Source organism: Leuciscus leuciscus (assembly GCF_965113295.1).
Source record: "Leuciscus leuciscus genome assembly, chromosome: 12".
NCBI classification, from domain to species: Eukaryota; Metazoa; Chordata; class Actinopteri; order Cypriniformes; family Leuciscidae; genus Leuciscus; species Leuciscus leuciscus.
This window is the reverse complement of record NC_138736.1, coordinates 8,998,104-9,020,112: the sequence shown is the minus strand read 5'-3', so window position 1 is coordinate 9,020,112 and position 22,009 is coordinate 8,998,104. Positions and strand designations below refer to the sequence as shown.

The following is a 22,009-nucleotide window of genomic DNA, read 5'->3' as shown; positions in this document are numbered from 1 at the left end:
TAATTAACAATGTACCTAAGGTGAATATAACTCTAACTTACAATATTTACAGATGAATTAAGCAATATATTGTATTTCTGATTAATTTTACAACCAGTTTTTCAGTCTTTAATCCAAAAATGAGCCTCAAATGTTTTGAGAGCATAAGTTTGATCATTATGTCTGCAGGTTTTCTACTCACAGTTTGAACATACCACAAATACAGTTACAAAATTTGCCATAAAGGAGGAAAAGAGTCCAAACTTGCCACAAAGGAGGAAATGTTTAATTTTTTTTATGTTGTTTCAAACACTCACAGCCAGTGCAGTTATCTTTGTGGGGATGTACAAAACAACGCCAGATTGAACACACCTTCTCTTCAGCATATTGCTTACGTAACTGAATTTAGTTGTTAACACTCATTTCACAATAACCAGTTTATAGTCCAATTATCAAGTAGTTTTCACAATCTGCTCATAAACCTAAAAATATAAACGCATCTTCACACAACCCCCCAAAAAAAGAGAGCAAAAGATGTGACAACCACAAATCCATTTTTTGTGATTACAAGACAAAGCTAATCCATCATTACATATAAATTCTCTCTGCAGCCAAATATAATTATGAGATTCAGAAAGCATAGCATGTTAAGAATGCAAAACAAAATGACAATATTTTATTACATCTAAAATTAAATAACAAAATCATAACTACGGCATTCAAACATTTCCCAGAGAAGCTGAAATCCAAAAAAAAAGGGAGTGCATAAATATAAGCCTACAATGTAGAACAATGATAAATAGTTGGATAAAGTGCAGGAGTGCTCATCCATCCAACCAACCCATCTCTCCATCCATCCATCCGTCCGTCCGGCTAGCGGGCAAAACAAACTGAAAATAAAACTGCAATTGCGCAAAACGAAAAGCCATGTGCTTAAGAAAGAGATAAAATAGGCCAAAAAACATAATCAAATAATAACATTAAAAACAACAGACATGCATGTGAATGTCAGTTCCATCCTTGATATACAATATGATTTAATACCCAGCAATAAAATCAACACTGGTAAACATGATCCACACATACATCCGTCTCTCATCTCTCAGCTCAAGAGGGCACAAACAGTGTAGTCAGTGAGTCACAGACAGCGTAAGGGATCGGAGAGCATGTGCTCGGTCTGTAAGGCAGGCGGTCAGTGATTCAAGTCAAACTGTCTTAGTGAAGTTCAGACTGACCTTACTCCATACTGATCTCTCTCACTCTGAAAAGTGTGTGTTCTTCTGTGCAAACGTGACCAAAACAATACTAGCGCAGCGCATGCAAAAATCATACAATTTCCAGGTCGATTTAAAAAAAAACGCAGAATAACAAACATACAAACAATACTGTCATGTGTCATCCACATACAAACCACTCACGTATACATGTGCTTGGCCACATTTCACTTTGTAGCATTATTTGTCTGTTTGTTTGTTATCTAAGGAAATTCTTCTGGCCACGATGGTACCGCTTTTTTTTTTTGTTGTTGCTCAAGGCATCGCTCCATCGAGAAGTAAACACCAACTAATGAATAATAGTATGAATTTCTGAAGAGGTAGAGGACCTGTCCGTGCCCGTAATTAAGCGACGGGACAGGAGAGCAGATGAGCTGTCAGTTCCATGAGTTGTCTGGATGCAAGTAAGGTGTTTTAATAATTATAAAAAGCAGCAAAATAACAGGTAAAGCATTAACAAGTCAAAAGCTCAGAAATGGTTGGCTTTGTGCAATGGAGAGAGTCTCTCTCACACGTAAAGGATGACATTGTCGGGACAGTGCAGGCTGTCGGTGGGGTTCAAGGCTCTGCAGGTGGTCTGCGGCGGGGGGGCGGGGTGGCAGCTCTTGGGACGGGGCGAGTCGCAGTCGTCGGACGTGAGCTCCGCGATGTCGTCTGACTGCGTGTCGGACATCTCCAGGTCGCTGCGGATGCTCTCCGGCTGAGCGAGGGTGACGTCTCGGAGACCCTCCCTGAGTGACATTCCTGGCGACAGGCCCAGAGGGGAATCCAGGACAACGCCGCTCCTGCGGGAACTGCAGTCCTGAGGCTCCTCCCCCGAGCCGGGCACCGTGGCAACAGTGGGCGGAGCCAGATCCTCTTCAGTGGTTAGACACAGATGGCTCGGTTTAGTTTCGATGTCCACCTGGATCTCAAGGTTAGTGCCCTCTCTGAAACACAACAGGTCATTGAAAAGGTGAGATGAAGTGTCATATTCTCATTTCCAGGAGAATTTATCAAAGCTGCTACTATTTCATATTTATCTTATGGATGCACCACTATTAAAATACTGGTTGGTACTGATAAGCTGATAATTATTTTCATGTTAAAGCCAAAGACCAATAATGGGCTTTATTATAGACTAATAATATTTAGTCTAAATAAAAAACTAAAATACATTTAGATGCTACGAATGTATTTAGGCATCACAACATTATAAGGTACAGTATGAAAAATGGATATTCATTTTTAGATTTGCTAAATATTACATTTAACAGTTAATTTATTCATGTTTTAAATATCCACTTTAAGTGAGCATTAGATGACAGCAAAGGTAATCTAAATGTAAAAATAAGGGAAATCAATATGAACTTGTAAAAATCTAATATTGACCAATATTGATAAAGTATATAAATATTATTATTAATTATTATTATTTTCAATCTCTAATATTGGCTGATAACCATTGCGGTACTGATACACACTACTGTTAAAAAGTTTGGGGTCGGTTAGGGAAAAAAATGAATACTTTTATTCAGCAAAGATGCCTTAAATTGATCAAAAGTGACAGTAAAGACTTTTACATTGTTACAAAACATTTTTGTTTCAAATAAATGCAGTTCTTTTGAACTTTCTATTCATCAAAGTATCCTGAACAAAATGTATCACGGTTTCCACATAAATATTAAGCAGCACAACTGTTTTCAACATTAATAATAAGAATCAGCATATTAGAATGATTTGTGAAGGATCATGTGACACTAAAGAGTAATGATGCTGAAAAATCAGCTTTAAATTATTTGAAAATTAAAATAATTTAATTTTTTTTTATAATTTCAATAATATTTAACAATATTAAATATTTTTCTGTATTTAAAAAGAAAATGCAGCTTTGGTCAGCAGAAGACACATCTTACAACAACATACAATTATACTGACCCCAAACTTTTGACCGGTAGTGTACATTTATGACCAGTAGTGTACATTTATGACCATTAGTGTACATTTATGACCATTAGTGTACATTTATGACCAGTAGTGTACATTTATGACCATTAGTGTACATTTATGACCATTAGTGTACATTTATGACCAGTAGTGTACATTTATTAGTCATGCAGATGTGATTATTCAGAGTGACATTCACACCTGTCAGGTAAGGTGTAAGAGGAAGTGATTGATCCTGCCATGCCCCTTGTGCTGGCACAGTCACTGGCTGCTCCCAAGCTGCCCGTCTCCCTGCCGGCACTTTCCTTTCCCAGCTCTGTCCCCTGCACCTCCAGCCTAAAACATAAACATGTTTCCATGAAAACAAGAACACCACCCATATTTACAGTGCAGCTCTTCTATATTTACCATACAGTACACAGAATAACCAAGCATGCCCTGAATACCCACATACCTGCTGTATTTTCCTGTCCTCGCACCGAGTGCTCCTCCTGCTAGTGTGTTGAAGTGTGGCGTGTCTCCCAGACCCCCTGGGGCGACGGATAGGCCCTCGCTTGGAGAGGTGGTACTGAGGCCGCTGGCTCCTCCCTCTAAACTGCTCTCGCCCAGGCTTGGAGACTTCAGCGCTCGCCATGCATCAGCAACTACAGAGAGAAAGTGTCCGGTTGACGGTTCAATACACTGAATAGGTTTTACCCAGATGATATCACTTGATCAATCCTCTTTTTCTTACCTGTAATAGGCCCGTCATCCTCATCAAAGTCTATCCTAACACCGCGACCTTTCCCCCGGCTCACCCCACAGCCCCCGCCCCGGCACAGAGAGATAGGCACAACACCATACACATACGCCAACATGATGGGGACACCAATGCCTGTAGGGAAGAGACAGATATAGAGCTGTAGTCAAACTTTGGGATTTGAGTTAAAGCGAGAGTTGATGAGAAAATCTGATGTACTGTTCTAGCAATTCTTTTCAACGTAATGGACAAAGTATTTCCGCTGCTATTTTCCCATAGCAAACTGTGGTAGTAGCAAACTCTTTCTGTCATATTTCTAATAACTGTCGTTCACAACTATAGTGTAGTGTAATATATACAGTATAATACTATTTATAACTATAGTAAATCTAACATTTTAGTATATTAAAACCAAGTGTGCTGCACACGTCCTGAAAAGCGAAGCCAAAACACTTTGATCGCCCCCTGATGGCTGGTTGCAGTATAGGTCATAAACCCCGCCCTCTCCATGTAATCGAATGGAATGCGAGCCAAACAAAAAAATTATAATTACACTTGAAACATATTTATTCCGAAATTTTTCATTTAGGTAATTTTAGGTAGTTCTTATCACGCTGAAGTTCAAGCGTTCAAGCTAGGTGTTCAAGTGTTCATTTTCCCAATAACGTTGGTTTTGGTTAGTTATTTGATGCTATAAAAACATATATACATATATATAGAGAGACAACTTGTCTCTACTCTCCACTGTAGAAAACTGAAGCCACAATATCCCAGACACGGTCGTTGCCGATTTCGTTGTTTGGAGCCCAAGTGATCCTGAGGTGGAGTCCGCAGACTCGGTCTCCAAACAACGAAATCGGCAACGACCGTTTCTGGGATATTGTGGCTTTACTTTTCTACAGTGGAGAGTAGAGACAAGTTGTCCATCTTTTTTGCAGTCTTTGATCAATACTTAATGATTCAGTAATGAGTTCCACAAGCTTTAAATATATCACATATCACTTTGTTCTTTTGTGTGACACTTCCTCTAGATTCAGTTTTCTCATATTTTGCATATATGCTGCACTGGAAGTTGCGGTTGCCTCTGAGGCTAAATGCAGAAGCGATATCGTCAATAGAATCCATTACAATCAACGGGAACTGAAGCTTACAATCTTTAGATAGGAGGGTAGGAACAGAAGGAAGCATCAACAGAGTATCATTAAATGTCATATAACCAGTCTATACAATGCACGTGTTATTTTCCATGTCTTCTGAAGCCATATGATAGCTTTGTGTGATGAACAGATGAAAATTTATATTCGTTATTGATTTGCTGTTAGTCAATGAGTTGAACTTGAGAGAAACGGATCAGTCTGATTTGTGAACGTGGCTAATATATTCTCTAAACAGAAGAAAGAAAGTCAAACGTGTCTAGAATAACATGAGGACGAGGAAACTATCCCCTTAAAATGACAAATCTGCACCAAAAAAGTAACATTACCAACTTATAAGGATGAATTTCAACTAATATGCTGATTTGCTGCTCAAGAAACATTTCTTATTATTATCACAGTTGAAAACGGTTTCAATATTTTTGTGGAAACTAATACATTTTTTTTTTTTTTTGAATTATTTGATGAATAAAAAGTTATTTTGTAACCATGTAAAAGTCTTTAGTGTCACTTTTGATCAATTTAATGCATCCTTGCTGAATAAAAGTATTAATTTCTGTAATAAAAAAATAAAAAAACGTACTGATCCCATACTTTTAAACGGTATGAATGTAATTGTTTTTAGGAATACTCACCCACACTGACAGCAGCGATGACTGGAGCTGTGATGATTGACAGAGCCACACCACCAGTAATGGCGAGATTCCTCCTGTGATGTGACGTTTTCTTGCCCTCATAGTGCGAGTGGATCTGTGACAAACAGCAGCTGTGTTATCGCACTGACACAAATGAGCTTTTATCTACTAAATTAAAAAAGATCTGATCCTAAAGCTTCAAAATCTGATTCAAATCTATAAAACAATATGTCCTCTGTATTTTTCAGCAGGAAGTCATTGTACCAGAATTATGGCGATATCAAACGTGGTTAAGCTGGTTGAGCAACTGGGAAAAGAGAGGGAAATTCCCGGGCTTTTTAAGGAATTTCGGTTCCTGATAGCAGCTGATAAAGGTTTCGTTAACATCTAAACTAGCGCTGCGGGGAAAGATGGGATGTTGGCATAGCGCACCTTGCGTCCAATGTAAACGGGGATGCCGATAACCATAGCAGGAACTGCGATGCCAGCGATTAGAGTGATGCCCACCGGTGCACCAATCAAAGTGCCCAGCTGCCACAGAATCTTCTTTTTGCGACTCCATGGCTTCTTTCCCCAGAATGTACAACCTGATGGACTGAGAAGACACCATAGATAATTATTATTTTTAGATTCCAGCAAGTAGTTTGATAAATTCCCACTGATATAACTAGCAAAAGGTACCTGAGGTAGTGCAGGTCTGAAATCTCCTTCATACAGAGCCAGCAGAACTCACAGCCGCACACAGCACAGGTCATGTGATTACAGCTGCCGTCGTTCATCTTGATGATGTAGGCACCGCATCGGGGGCAAGGCTTGATGTCATCAGCTGAGTGGGGATTAAAGGGTTGGGATTTAGAATTTGTACAGGCTGACAGAATCTGCTGTAAACAGTAAGTGCTGAGGAAGCGTTTTCTGAATGTCAGACGGGAATAAGAGCGGGGAGAGAGACGTTAGCAGACTCCTGCTTTAATTCAGGAGGTTAGAGAGAAACTAGCGAGAAGGAGGAGAGAGCACAGTCCTTTAGGGAAAGAGAAACCTCAAAAATCTTGCTATGCAGTTGCTGAGGTGTTCTGAGTATTTTTGTTTTGTCACTAGCTAAGGTGATCTAGGTGGCTTCTAAGGAGCTGCAGATTGAATGTTACAGTATTCAAGGCGGTCTCTAGAATATTTGGTTGCTAGGGTGCTCTGGTTGGTTACCAGGGCATTGCTGTACAGTTACTAAGGGCTTCTCAGTGTTTTTGTTGCTAGGTTTTTAGGGGCACAGTTATGTGGTTGCTAGAGTGTTCTGGGTTATTTCTATGACGTTACTTGGTGGTTGCTTGACAATTCTGAGTGGTTACCAGGGCTTTGCTATGCATTTGCTAAGTTGTTCTGAGTGTTTTTTGTTGCTATGTGGTTGCTAAGGAAATCCTGGTGGTTTCGAGGGCACCACTAAGTGGTTGCTACGGTGTTTTGGATGGTTTCTAAGTCATAACTAGGTAGTAACTAGGGTATTCTAAGTGGTTACCAGGACATTGCTATGCAGTTACTAACATGATTGGAGTGGTTTTTGTTGCTACGTGGTTGCTAAAGTGATCAGGGTGGTTTCAAGGGGACTTCTAGGTGGTTTCTAGGAAGTTGCAAGGGTTATTTGGGTGGTTTTTAGGATGTTACTTTGTTGTTTGATTAGCAATAATGTGTGGTTACCAGGGCTTTTCTTTGAAGTTGCTAATTTGTTCAGAGTGTTTTTGTTGCTATGTGGTTGCTAAGGAAATCCTGGTGGTTTCGAGGGCACCACTAAGTGGTTGCTAGGGTGTTTTGGATGGTTTCTAAGTCATAACTAGGTAGTTACTAGGGTATTCTAAGTGGTTACCAGGACATTGCTATGCAGTTACTAACATGATTGGAGTGGTTTTTGTTGCTACGTGGTTGCTAAAGTGATCAGGGTGGTTTCAAGGGGACTTCTAGGTGGTTTCTAGGAAGTTGCAAGGGTTATCTGGGTGGTTTTTAGGATGTTACTTTGTTGTTTGATTAGCAATAATGTGTGGTTACCAGGGCTTTTCTTTGCAGTTGCTAATTTGTTCAGAGTGTTTTTGTTGCTAGGTGGTTGCTAAGGTGATCAGGGTGGTTTCTGGGAGGCTTCTAGGTGGTTACTAGGGGGATCTAGGTGGTTTCTAGGGCGTTGCTAGGTGGTTGCCTCCTAGCCCAGGTAAAAAGAGACTAACTCCAAATCTCTGATATTACAGTCTCTAGATATGGCTTGATTCTCCCCTTCACTGTAAGTTCATGAGAAAGAAGATGGTGGACTGATGGTTGAATACTCACTGTGTCCCTGCTCAGCCGTGTAGCTGGGTGAATGGTTACTGTGTGTTCTCAAGGACAGCGCCCTCTGCTGGCGGGCAGAGTCACAGGTCTGGTTAGGATGCCAAGCTTGCTTGCAGTGGTAACAGAACTCAGCACCACACCCTTCTCTTCGACACACCAGCCTGGGGCAGCTGGCACATCCAGAGGCAATGACTGCAAAACTGGCAGGGGAACAATAGAAACAGGTCAACTGACTCTCCTAGAGAATCTATGATTTAGGTAACATGAGATATCATTATACCTAGTTTTGTGCAATCTGCTCTTACACAGAAGTACATACTACAGTGATGGTATCAGACTGTAATAGTATGGTATTTCCATAGTACTTTAAAAATAGCATCATGGTAGTGTTCAAAATTATAGTAATATCATGGTATTTTTGTAAATGTAGCTGAGGAATATGTGGACCATGTGAATGTCTCAGACTTCACAGATCTTGTTTTTTTTTTATTACACCATATGCACAAATATAGAGAACAACTTTTAATAAGATTGCAATGTAAGCTTGTTTCTGCCATGGAATAAAAAAAATGTAAAAGATAATTGCGAATTATTTATTTTTTTCTCACAATTGCAATTTTACAATTGCAAGTTTGAATGATATAAACTCCCAATTCAGACTTTTTTCTCAGAATAGCATAATATAAACTCGCAATTCTGACTTTTTTCTCAGAATTGAGCGATATAAAGTCGCAATTGCATGTTATAAAGTCAGAATTACAGAGTGACTTTTTTCCCCTCACAGAATTGCGAGTTTAAATCTCATAATTCTGACATAACACGCAAGTGTGACTTTATATCACGCAATTCTGACATTATAACATGCAATTGTGACTTTATATCGCATAATTCTGACATTATAAAATGCATTTGTGACTATAACGCAATTCTGACATTACAACACAATTGCAACTTTATATCATGCAATTCTGGGAAAATAAGTAAGAATTGCGAGATGTAAACTCGCAATTGTGAGAAAAAAGTCAGAATTGTGAGATAAAAACTCACAATTACCTTTTTTTATTTTTTATTCAGTGGCGGAAACAAGCTTCCATAGAATGCAATTATATAAATGACCTTAATTTTTCCTTTTGACAAACCCCCCAAAGTAATCACATACACTAGGATATCAGTGTGTTCCCAACTCAGATTCTTTGTAATGTCAAAATTCCTTTTAAAGTCAAGGAAAACATTAGCAGGTACAGACACTACTACATTATGGAAAATAAAAGGGAGGATTTATAGCACAGTCAGTATGTTCCAGCTGAGGGAGTTTCCAAGTATTCCAGTTGCATTTTATTCCTTTCCTAAGAACATTACTTTTCTTTTTTTTGTTTCTTTTTTTTTTTGTTGCCAAATTCTACTTTAGACCTTTAAAGAACCACACAGGTAAACACACTGATAAACATATTAAATCATAAAAAACCTTGACGTTAAATCTTTAAAGGAATCACATTCTTTTTTGATTTTATGATTGAACAGTTGGCAATAGATCAAGCTGATTCAAGTTCTAATAAAATTTGACTCCAGCTTCCTTGTCTAGCTTTCGCTTATGCGTGACAAAAACAATCCCTTTAATTTTTAGTACAAGTTTTGGCCTGTAGGCCGAAGCTAAAGCAGGTTCTGAAGAAAACATTCCACCTCCAGCTGACACCTCATTAATCAGCTCAGCTGCAATGGAGAACTGTAATGTCCTACACAAAGAGCTTCCAATTACCTGCACGTACTGGCACACACACACACACACACACACACACACACACACACACACACACACACACACACACACACACACACACACACACACACACACACACACACACACACCCTACACATGTAGAGTCAAGCTGAAACAGACCTCATTACACATGAGTATGGTATCCCAGAACACGCACTAGGATTGAAGACAATGAAATCAACACTCTATTTTGAGGCTCACAAAGACACCGTGGCGTGCACACACGGTCAAGTGAGTAGCCAATGATTGTCTTAATCAAATACCAGCCTCGGTTACCCATAGCAACTCTACCTCTGTGCCGCATCTAAGTTGCCATCGCAACATATGACAGAGGGAGAGAGAAACAAGCCATTCCTTTCTCCCATTGGCAGCTCTAGACTTTCAATCTAGCTGAAGCAGAGCTGGCTGGGGGGCTGATGGGTAATAAACAGCACCATGGACTGGAAATGACACTCAGGCTGAAAAATCTTCAGGGGGAGCTTTTCCTTCAGTTTCTGAGACTGAATGAACAGAAAAGTGTGTGCTTGTATTGTCTAGGGTGGGAGATTCCTTGTTAGTCTAAAAAGAGGCAAACGAAACATCTTGGTGAACCTTAATGTATCCTGCAGCAAAAAAAGTCACACTTTATGATGTGGTCACACTTCACAACCCTATATGATGCAACTTACTAACCGGCCAATATGGTGATGATGTCTAATGGACAAAATGGCCTATTTGAAAAATTCCCAGACCATCTGGAAACCCCTCAGTATCAGCCGTGGGCCTTATAGGAAGTGGCAGTGACGCATAAAAGAATCATGTCCCTTAAATGTGGGTCACAAGCACACCATTATGATTGACAAACCTAGGACAGGTTGTAAAAGGCCTCTGAAGTAAATCACAATCGCACAGAATAACACATCAGCTAAACTACATAAACTCCCACATAAGCGCAAGTGTTCCCTATAACTGTCCAAGTGCCTCCTACACTGTGAAATATGTCCCCTTACTTCTATTGAATCCATCCAAGTGCATTTAATATACAAATATATTTGTATGCCAGAATACCACACCCTTGTTGAGCAATTTCAAAACTGTTGGCTTTAATTAAGAATTGGTTTTTCCTAACAGCTTCCATTCTCTTGGGTCGGTTTTCTCAGTAGATGTTGGAACATTGCTGGATTTGCTCCCATTCACACACAAGAGTATACTGGGTGAAAAATCTCTCAACCAACGTTTGGGTAATTTTAGGATGCCAACACACTAGAGAGTTTGACGGATATGAATGCGTAAGCTCTGTTTTGAGGGTAGAGCTGAGGGAAGAGCTGTGGTAGGCTGATATCGAGAGCTGGAGCCGCCTCTCGGAAATTCTCATTGCTCAATGGATGCTTACGTCAGGGGCGATTCTCAGATTTCAGTCTTAGACTCCAAACATGAGCTGAAGTGACTCAGAGTAGTGTCTCTTGCCTTCAGTGGCAGAAAGCACAAGTTTGCGCAATTTCTATTTATTTTGATAAATGAACAAGTTTACACTTGTGCCAAGTTTCCCACAAATTTTTTTTTTTATTGAAACACCGAAACCGAAATTAAAGTTTTCATTTACCCAAAAAACGAAACGGAAAATAAAGTTTCAGTAATTACATTTGGGTAATTAGGTAACTTAACTCGCTATGCTGTTCAGGGTGTCGTGTTCTCTCGTGATAAATTAAAGTTCTTGCGCAATGAGCCGGCTTTTATTTCAGCTGCAAATGTTTACATATTGTTGCTCTAACATAATTTTTTTTTGTCACGGTGATGTGTGTCCACACTACTAACATATGTGTACCTGGTCTAGCTTATCCATGCTGTGTACACGAAACAGATGCTGAAACACAAAACATATAATCGGAGAAATACTAATTAAACGGTTTCTGTCAATGTTTTCGGTCCTCCAATACTATATTTTAGGTTGGTGAAATTTTTATGCATCACTCACTATATAAAATAGCATCTGATTTTCAGAAGATGCATATCAGTTAGAGTAGCAGATTAGGTTGCATATTGTTTTATGATTTCACTGGAACTAAAAGCAGCATTCAAATAAGTGAAATGGAGTGTGACAGCTGTTTGCAGGGCATACTTTAAAATAATGGGAGGATTCATAGTGAAGTCACCTAGATATCAGAAAGTCAGCAGTCATAGCTGATATTATGTGTCAGATAAAATAGGAAATGAGAATTGTGAATTGAGGGAATTTAATTCTGTCAAAGCAATTTTTTTTATTATATTTAGATTTGTCCCCTGCTTCGCAATATGTCCCTACCAATTTTCAAATCAAAATGTCAACTTTGGATTCACTTCATCACATGTCTGGGCTTTAGGCTAGTCAAGTTCTACCACATCATTTACTCAGTAAATCATTTCTATAATGACCTCACTTTGTGCACAGGGGAATAATCATAGTGAAACCGAAATGGCCCTCCCCAAACTGTTGCCACAACCACAATTCTCTAGAACATCACTGTATTTTGCATGACACATCTTCAATGGAATTTAGGAATCTTGCCAAACTCAGGGTCCACAAGCTTTGGCCATGTAGTGTATATGAAACAACACCTCCTATTTAAAACAAACAGGGTATTGTGTATCTTTTACGATTCCTTGACATCCCAACCCCATCCCAGTCTTACCCACAGTCGGGAGCAGGACACCATCGGCAATCAGGGTCCGATGCCAGGCAGCGCCGCAGCAGGAACTCTTCATACTTCTCCATCAGGTTGGGATCGTCCAAGATGAGGGCCACCTGCCGTGGGGCAAGTCGCTCGGCGCACTCCGGGCAGCTGAGCTGCACTCGGCTCTCCGTAATCTCGATACGAAAGTACTGCCTTAGACAGCACAGGCAAGACCGATGGCTGCATCCCTGGAGCTCAGGAAGCTGCTCCGCAGGTTGACGCACCAGGCACAGGGGACACTCTAGGAGTTCTTGACCTCCCAATGAGGCCTGGCTAGCGGATAAAGCCTCGGCCGTGTCTGCCATAGATGGGTCTGACGACACATTTGTGGGTGTGGGAGGCTGGAGAAGCTGCTGTTGCTGGAGTTGTTGCTGTTGGTGCAGCTGTTGCGCGAGAGGAGTGCCCACATTAGCCTTGTTCCCCCTGGATCCACGTTTGCCATGGAAGAGACTATGAAAAGAGATCCTGCCTTGCTTCTTGCCCGGCCCACGGCATTTCGGATTGGGAATGCCACTAACAGAGGAGTGGGGTGATTCAGAGTCCTTTTCAGATCCCATTTCCCAAGAACAACCTTGTAATGTTCTCCCACTTGAGTCCTTAGAGGGGTCAGCGAGCTTAGGTTAGAGGAGTTCTCGTGATGCGCCTTGGTTCCTTCCACCGAATGATTTCAATGAAGCCCAAAACCTCAAGAACACGTACACTCCAGATACACAAAAGAGTGTTTGTCAATGTCTCAACAAATCCCAGTTAGTTTCCCTGTTGGGAGAATTCCATTAATGAAGTCATGTCTTCCTCTTATCTGTAATAGGGAGTCGTGTTTAAATAATAAACAGAAAGAGAAACTAGACAAATAGAGTGAAAAAAGCGATGGGAGCCAAGTCCTGACACTCCAACAATCTTCTTGTAAATGTTAATCAAGAAACAAAAACAAATTGTTGCACCCAAAATTTGTTACGTACTACAAAACTGACAGATACTGTCAATTATAAATTGGGCGTTTAAAGACAACTAGGAAGTTGGTAAAAAAATGAATCAGAGTTGTAAAATCAGGCTCAAGATATCGTAATCCTGAGGGCTTGTCTTCCGTCGTCTTTTGCCTCGGTTAAATTCACGGAGCCAACATGAGAGTGCTCCAGTCTGCTGTTCTCTCCTTCTGAATCAGCCGGTCTGTTGAGGAAGAGAAATAGCACAGGAAGTTAGCACAGGGCACAGACAGCCTGTAGGAGGAGCATGCTCAGTGCACGCTCACGTACACACACTCCTCCCTTCTTTTATTCTCAATCTCTTTTCATTTCACGGTTAACTCTTCATGCTCGGGACTCCTGAAGTGACTGCCTGACAGTACTGATGAATAAACCACTTCCCAGACGATTAAAAACGAAACTGTTGAGGAAGTAATTGGTACTGTGACATTAAACTTGTTAAATACTGATATATGTCATCAAATTTTCTGTCTTTCCTTCTTGTGATGGATTTTATTTCTTTCATTTTCTTTGTGTCTCACTGTTGATGACACCCTCTTTCCTCACTCTCACACACTCGATCGCTCCCTCTCCACTTCACACTGCGCTGCTAGTGCAGTTGCCATGGTAATTCCCACTATGAACACAGCAAACAAGGACCCTCATAGTGACTTTGGCCCTCATGAACACACACACACACACACGGTAGATATTAACACCACATCACATAACGCATGAGCGCATGCCTTCACTGGACTTTATTCATTTATTTATATCTGAGAGGGACATCAATCAATACGGTTTGCAAATGTCATACTAGCAGAGGAAATGGTTTTGTAGGCCAACATAATCTGTATCAATCTCTCTGGTGCATAATTCTACTCAAGAAATAATAAAAAACACATACTTTCATCTAAGACTGTTGTGTCCTGGTTTCCTGCTCTGATTACCCCTGAACTAATGCCTGCGTAGCACAAATCTGTTTACTTGTGCGAGGGGGAAGGGAAAGAGACCACCATGCAAGTGTAAAGCTGTCAGTGCACTTATACCTCCAAGTGTTATGATAACATAGTAGATCTGCTAATCGGTCAGTGACAAATAAGCGTGTCACTGTCAATGATAAGGAAGAAAAAAAAACGAAAAAATTTTGTTGAAAATACATTAGCCGAGTTCTTAATAAAGAACTCTTTGTATTTGTATCGTGTTCATATCGTTTTGGTTACACTTTATTTTAAGTTGTCTTTGTCACTGTGTAATAATTTACATTTATACATTTAAAGATTCATATCCTTACTATACGTTTAGATTTATGCATTTGGCAGACGCTTTTATCCAAAGCGACTTACATTGCATTTCAAGGTACACATTTTTTTACAAAGTTCTTGCTTTCCCTGGGAATCGAACCCATGACCTTGACCACGCCAGCGCTCTACTGTTTGAGCTATAGGAAAGCCCACTATAGGGTTAGGGTTTGGTTTAGGGTTAGTTGTGTGTAATTATGCATAATTTATAGTTATTACTATAGTAACTACATGTAACATATGTAACAATGACACTGTAAAATAAAGTGTTACCAAACATATATACCATTTCAAGGAGTTTCAATTTAATAATGATTTTAATGACTTAATTTTGAAAACGTCATGTGGTGTAACCACCAGGTAAAAGGTAATAACATATTTTCCCTACACCTTGAATACAAAAAAGGAGTAAATATATATATATGTTTTAAATATCAGAGCTATATATTGAGCAATCGCACACATGATATTTTGAACTACACTTGCCTTGTCATAAACAAAAGTGTATTTATTATTCAGTGAAGTTTTATTTTAAAAAATATGTATTAAAAAATAATAAAATGTGATGTCAAGATTTTATTTTCAAGAACGTCATTCTTTTGTCTTCATTATGATATCAGGACTGTTGTATCACCCTGACATTCTTTTTAATTAATGCCCCCACAAAAATATAAAAATTATTTTGAATTCAGAAATGAATATGCACATAAGGTGGTACAATTAGGAGCTCTCAAAAAACTCCTGGTTTACATGTTGTAATTATGTGCTTTTTACAAGTCGGAATCTTGTAATTACAGTAATTTCGACATAATGTTCCAGCACTTATAAAATAAACGATGGCTATATTCATATGCAATGTGTTTTATTCTCGAGTACTTAAAAAAGACCATGATTATTATTTTTTATTATTACGTCCAAAAACACAGTATTAACATACGTTTATATAACCATTATAGCTGCATTTTCTGTAGTGTTTTAACTAGTGCTGTCTAGTTCTAATCTATCTATCTATCTATCTATCTAATCTATCTATCTATCTATATGTATATATACACACACACACAGACACGCACACAGATGTGTGTATATATATATATATATATATATATATATATATACACACACACACACACACACACACACACAGACATGCATATATATATATATATATATATATATATATATATACACACACACACACAGACATGCACACAGATGTGTGTGTATATATATATATATATATACAAAAACTTTTGTTAGACGCGATTAATCGGGATTAATTGATTTAACAGCACTAGTTTTAACATAAATTGACAGTAAGCACTGTATATGACCAAGAGTCGCAGCATAAAGCAGAGTAAAGTAAAACCGCCTGTTTTCTGCTGGCGTTCATGGATATGTGAGGAACGCAGTGACAGCAGTCAGTATGACCCACTTTTTCAGAGTGCTTTTGCATTGTATTGCTCACAGCCACTGTCCTGATGTCTTGACCCATTATGACAGGAGGATGCAACAATCACCGTGCTCTATACTGTACGTGACCAAGAGACGCATACAAAATGCAAGAGTCTGATGGAAACAGGAAAATTCAATACGATCTGAGCAGATCTGCCTATTCTAAACAAGCAGATTGAAGAGGTGGTGTTGAATCATAGCAGGTTCAATGAAAAAGTGTCTCCACCATCTATTTATATATATATATATAACTTAGGGCTGAGATGGTAATAGCCCTCCATTCCACTTCAGCAGCCTCTGCTAATGCAACCGATGACACATAATTACCATCTGTGCTCTCTGAGGTTTAGTGTGTGTGAGGGATGCTAGCGGGTGCACAACAAAAGCGGTTTCTGGAAAATCTGTGTCACATCTCGGTACCAGAGTGCAAGTTTACAAAGCATAAGCCACTGTCTGTGTGTGTGTGTGTGTGTGTGTGTGTGTGTGTGTGTTTGTGTGTGTGTGTGTGTGTGTGTGTTACGGGCGTGGCTGTGTTTGTTGTACAACAGACGTTGCTGTATTATTAATTAGATGTGAATGACATGTCGATTCACAAGAAGCTCTTTTTTTTGCTTACACTGCAGCAGCTGGAAATCAGCAGCCTGGTTTTTCCATTTAGGAAAGAGTTTATTTAAAAACTTTGAAAGCGGTTTGAACAATCCACAGCATAAGCTCCCAAGCTCGGTTTAATGAAAGATGTATCTCCGTTACCGGAAAATTTGGTTTAGTTCTCACAGGTTTTATCACACAGTCACAGTTTGTAATTACATGCAGAGAAAATAAAACACACACACATACTAAAAGATTAAGATGTGTAGAAAAGGGAAATTCTGTGTCAGTCTGGGATTTTTTTGTGTTGTTTTGTGGTCCAAAGGTGTGAGACCACATTGAAAATCTGGGATTTTTTACATTTACACCAAGAGATAAACAAAAAAGGTTATGATATAAAATTAATAATAATAAAAAAAAACATTTGGGATTTTCCACTATTTCTAGGTCAATAATAATCAAACGCAAGCAAATTAGCCTACTTACGATCAAATTGTTATATAAGTCATAATGACAAAATCTATTATTTTGGAAGGAATACTCACCCAGGCTTTATATATTTTAATAAATGTGTGTAAATACAAAATATATATAAATGCTGTCAGTGTGTGTGTGTGCGTGCGTGTGTATATGTATATATATATATATATATATATATATATATATATATATATATATACACACACACACACACACACACACACACACACACACACACACACATTCATTATATTTTTACACTATTAACAATAACTGTATTACTATGGTAGAAATACTAAGAGATTTTTACGGGGAAATGTACCACAGTAAACTATTTATTTTTTGGTATTTCGTCTTAAAGGGATAGTTCACCCAAAATTGAAATTCTGTCCTCATTTACTCACCCTCAAGTTGTTTTAAACCTGTATGAATTTCTTTCTTCTGCTGAACACAAAGGAAGATATTTTGAAGAATGTTGGTAACCAAACAGTTTATGGACCCCATTGACTTCCATAGTATTATTTTCTATACTATGGAAGTCAATGGGGCCAATCACATGTTGGGTTATCCATATTCTTTAAAAAAAATCTTCTTTTGTGTCCAGCAGAAGAAAGAAATTCATACAGGTTTAAAACAACTTGAGGGTGAGTAAATGAGGACAGAATGATTGGGTGAACTATCCCTATAGAGCTGGTAAGTCCCGCCCATCCGTAAACTCCCAAGTGGACCTATAGGTTGATAAATTGTCAATGCAAGTGAATGTGAGAAAATAATTATTTTCTGCTCCCATTTGAATTGTGCCATGAATGTGAACATATGTTGTCTGTGAATTTTTTATATAATTTTTCATGTTACGAGTTTGACAGTATATTGTATGATTCTTTGGCTAGCCGTTGTGGAAAAGACATAACGAGAAAGACTACATGTCGCCTATGTGACGTCACCCCATAACACATTTTCCCTCCACTTGTCAAATCACGGTGCTAATGCTGCGATAATCTATGGAGACAGATCGAGAAGCCTGTGTGTTTTGAACCCAAATGTCACCATTCAAACCAAATGAGCTGTTCTTTCTTCAGATTCCCGTCTGATGTAAAAACTAGGTTGTAGTCCACAAAGTGCTCTCACACAAAGTCTAACCGTATCAAACTTCTACCCGCTAAATTGTAGCATTCTTCACATGAAAAATTATATTAAAAATTCACAGACAACATATGTTCACATTCATGGCAAAATTCAAATGGGACCAGAAAATAATTATTTTCTCACATTCACTTGCATTGACGATTTTTCAACCTAGAGGTCCAGTGGGGTTAGCGGAAGGGGCGGGACTTACCAGCTCTATACTTTTCCCCCTACTTTGTTGTATTGAGAATATTTCTTCCATATTATAGCAATAGGTTTTCCTATTGAATAAAGGAAACTGCTGAAGTCATACTGAAAGCAGATCCATACTAAAGACACTTACTGTAAGAGACATCCCCTATAAGGAACAAGAAAATACGTTTCATAATCTCTCACTATAAAGTTTTGTTTCAGAATGAATTGTGTTATTTTTTTTCAGACCATTTATCAACATGTCACAGAGGCATTCAGAAAATGAATTATTAACAGAAACCACAAATTAACCACGTAGGCTACAAATCAGCATAGGTTTGCAAACAGCAGAGAATGAGGAAACAACACAATTCACACAAACACTCCGAGTCTGAATCATAAGCTAAATTAAATTCAACATTCAACACTTCAACAAAAGGAGAATATAGAAAATAATATAGAGGTTGGCCTCCTGCCAGCATGTTGCTGACAAACTCATTACTGTGAGAGATAAAATAGAGCTAGACTGACACTGTCTCTGCGCTTCCGCCCGCGTCAGACCCTGAAACCGAACCTCAGCACTTTCATATCGTCCTACGGCCCCAGACCGCACGCGGCTCAGTCTGTCTCTGTCTCACTCACACACACACACACACACACAGTCACATGGCCCATTGGTGTACAGGTGGGCTACTGGATCTCTGGCCATTACATAACCATTCGAGTCACATCTGAAGATCCACTGAGGCTTATTGTTCTTAGCAAAGCCTGCATGTGTCCTGCTGTCTTGTTTCCATGTGCATCTGTATTAGAGCTGCACGATTCTGGATAACGATTTTCTTGTCTAAAATAGAGGTTCTCACATGATTCTGAATATATATATATAAAAAAATTAAGTATAGAGGTTCCGACAAAATTTTAATAGCTGCAGTCTATGTAAAAAAAATGGTTTAATTCATTTGAATTATTATTATTTTTAAATCGGGTTGAATGAATGATTCAATGACTTCCCTTGTTTCATATAAATCAGAGTTTTTGAATGAATCTTGAATGAATGATTCAATGACAAATACATTTTTAACAGTCGCTTGTTACCACTAACTTCTGTAACAATATAATTAATACAATCTTTATTTATAGCGCAAAGTTACTTTTAAAAAGTGATTTACTCAATTTTGATCACTAGCGTTTCAGTGTTTACATCTGAACTATAGACTTTTATCCCAGTACTCCTGTGAGAGAAATAATGATACTCTGTGGTTGAAAAGACTGTTTAATTACTACTTGTCAAAGTATAGCCGAATCGTTGTCATTTAGGAATCAGATCGCGATCTTTAATGATTAATCTTGCAGCTCTAAATCTAATCTGTATCATATTAAACAATGTAGGTTCAAAGTATTGTTGATTTCTCACACACTCGATACGAGGCGTTCCAAACCTGTATGAGTTTCTTTCTTCTGCTGAACACGAAAGAAGATATTTTGAAATATATGGGTAACCAAACAGTTGATGTGCCACACTGACTTCCATAGTATGGAAAAAAAAATACTATGGAAGTCCATAAACTGTTTGGTTACTGACATTCATAAAAAATATCTTCTTTTGTGTTCAGCAGAAGAATGAAATTCATACAGGTTTGGAACAACTTGAGGGTGAGTAAATGATGACAGAATTGATCTTTTTGGGTGAACTATCCCTTTAATGAAATCCCTTTAAGCTGTGAGCTGTCTGTGTGGAGCAGGTGGTTGTGTTTGTTCATGTACCATTCTTGCTAAGAAGCAGGCTGTCTGTTCTCCAGCTCGTCTCATCCTGTTGTATCCTCATAAAAGTCAAAATCTCATATAACGTATACATTACATGAATGCACTGTACAAAGAGTCAAGACAAAACATGACTAACACCAGTAGACCACATTCACACTCACTGACTATTGTGTGAGGGAGGCTGGTACAAAAGAAAAAAAACATGGTTCCTGTGAAACTAAAGACTCGATTGTATCAGTTTGTCACATGGAGGTTTACGGTAAAAAGGATAACCCAAAAATTCAGAAAAAACAAGACAAGAAAGACTAATTAAACGTCTGTTTGGTGAAGCAAAAGAAGAAATGAAACTGAAGTCATTCTGTGCATTCCTTGCTCTACACTAGATGGAGAAGTGTTACCAAAACTCCCAACTTATATTACAGTAACAACGAATTCATGAAATACTGTAAAGTTCATGATGAACTAGTACGCTCTATATTTAGAAAGGAGTTGAGGAAGCCACACATACAGACTCAGCAAAGTCAACAAAGCAGACGAGGAAGGACAAAACCTTTCCACAGTAAAAAAAAGGACATTACGTAGTACGTACATGTAATGTATATATTGCATAACTTTGCACCCTAAATACGTAAATATGATATATTTAGGATAAATTACGTTCATGTAAATATACAAAGGTTATTACATAGACAAAATATTTAATATTATATAAATATTTGTATTTAAATTGAAGCTTTTTGCGTCCTGCCTAGTTCAAATTTAATCACTAAAACAAGTTAATCACTATAACTGATTTAAATATATATACACACACACACACACACACACACACACACACACACACACACACACACACACACACAAAAAGGTCATTACATAAATGTAATAAAATGACTAAATATGTATTATATATAATATATATATACAGTACACAAATACACACACCTGTTATGTAAACATTTAATATATGCCAAGTTCAATAGTAACTACTAAAACATAAATAAAATCGCCAATGTTTAAAACAACTAGTTTATCTACTGTTTATTTATTTGTGTCGCATTACTGCTCTTAAAGAAAGGTCTACAGTAAAACAAAACAATGTTGATCAGTGGCCTGGGATATGTCCTGATATCAATCACACAATGATCCCAAAACACTTGGTCAACATCAGAACATCACTGTATTTTGGAATCATAAAGCACGAAACGACTCTAAAAGGATTCTAAAGCGTAACCATGACGACAGATCTGTTGGGCACTTACCGTTCAGATGGATCTGATAGTATTGGAAGCAACTGAAGCAGAATAGGGCGGTACGCAGTGAGCTTCGGTGCTACTGTACACCATGTACATTCAACCAACTGTCCAGTAAATCTGACAAATATCACCCTAGTGCTATCCGCTACAACATTCCCCGAACATCAGCCCGAGGGGAGGATGACAGACCTTTTTTGCTGCCCTGTCCGCGATATTGCTCAGATTATGTCCGCAGCTTGATTCTCTTTTCCATTCACGTCACCGAGGAAAGCCCCAGCGTGTGACGACACTCGCATTTCGAGAAGGAAACCCCGCCCACTGACGTCGCTCGAAACGGAAATGACTGCGTGTCACGTTTTGACTGTTTAATAAGTCAAGTCTTTTAAACGTATATTTAAAATATTTTGT

The 22,009-nt window shown here is 38.5% G+C and overlaps 1 protein-coding gene and 1 long non-coding RNA gene across 2 annotated transcripts; both read right to left on the bottom strand.

Annotated features, from left to right (window-relative positions):
* Window positions 1-243: 243 nt before the first annotated feature.
* On the bottom strand, window positions 244-21,875 carry rnf19b (ring finger protein 19B). Its single transcript, XM_082187066.1, has 10 exons — window positions 21,608-21,875; window positions 12,437-13,645; window positions 8,012-8,211; window positions 6,389-6,533; window positions 6,140-6,302; window positions 5,708-5,822; window positions 3,913-4,053; window positions 3,634-3,823; window positions 3,381-3,515; window positions 244-2,182 (listed from the first exon to the last, which is right to left on the bottom strand). The coding sequence occupies exons 2-10, from the start codon at window positions 13,033-13,035 to the stop codon at window positions 1,762-1,764; spliced, it is 2,109 nt and encodes a 702-aa protein (XP_082043192.1). The 5' UTR covers window positions 13,036-13,645; window positions 21,608-21,875; the 3' UTR covers window positions 244-1,761.
* On the bottom strand, window positions 8,622-12,430 carry LOC309511808. The gene is made up of 2 exons (XR_014210773.1): window positions 9,842-12,430; window positions 8,622-9,767 (listed from the first exon to the last, which is right to left on the bottom strand). It is a non-coding gene; the product is annotated as an uncharacterized lncRNA (long non-coding RNA).
* Window positions 21,876-22,009: the final 134 nt, after the last annotated feature.

Excerpts from the sequence above, each read along its gene's own strand:
- rnf19b (XM_082187066.1), bottom strand. The coding sequence starts at position 13,035 with ATGGGATCTGAAAAGGACTCTGAATCACCCCACTCCTCTGTTAGTGGC. Across the intron at positions 4,054-5,707 it reads CATCGCTGCTGTCAGTGTGG|GCATTGGTGTCCCCATCATG; the intron begins GTGAGTATTCCT and ends TCTTCCCTACAG. Across the intron at positions 2,183-3,380 it reads TCTTACACCTTACCTGACAG|AGAGGGCACTAACCTTGAGA; the intron begins GTGTGAATGTCA and ends GTTGTGTTTCAG.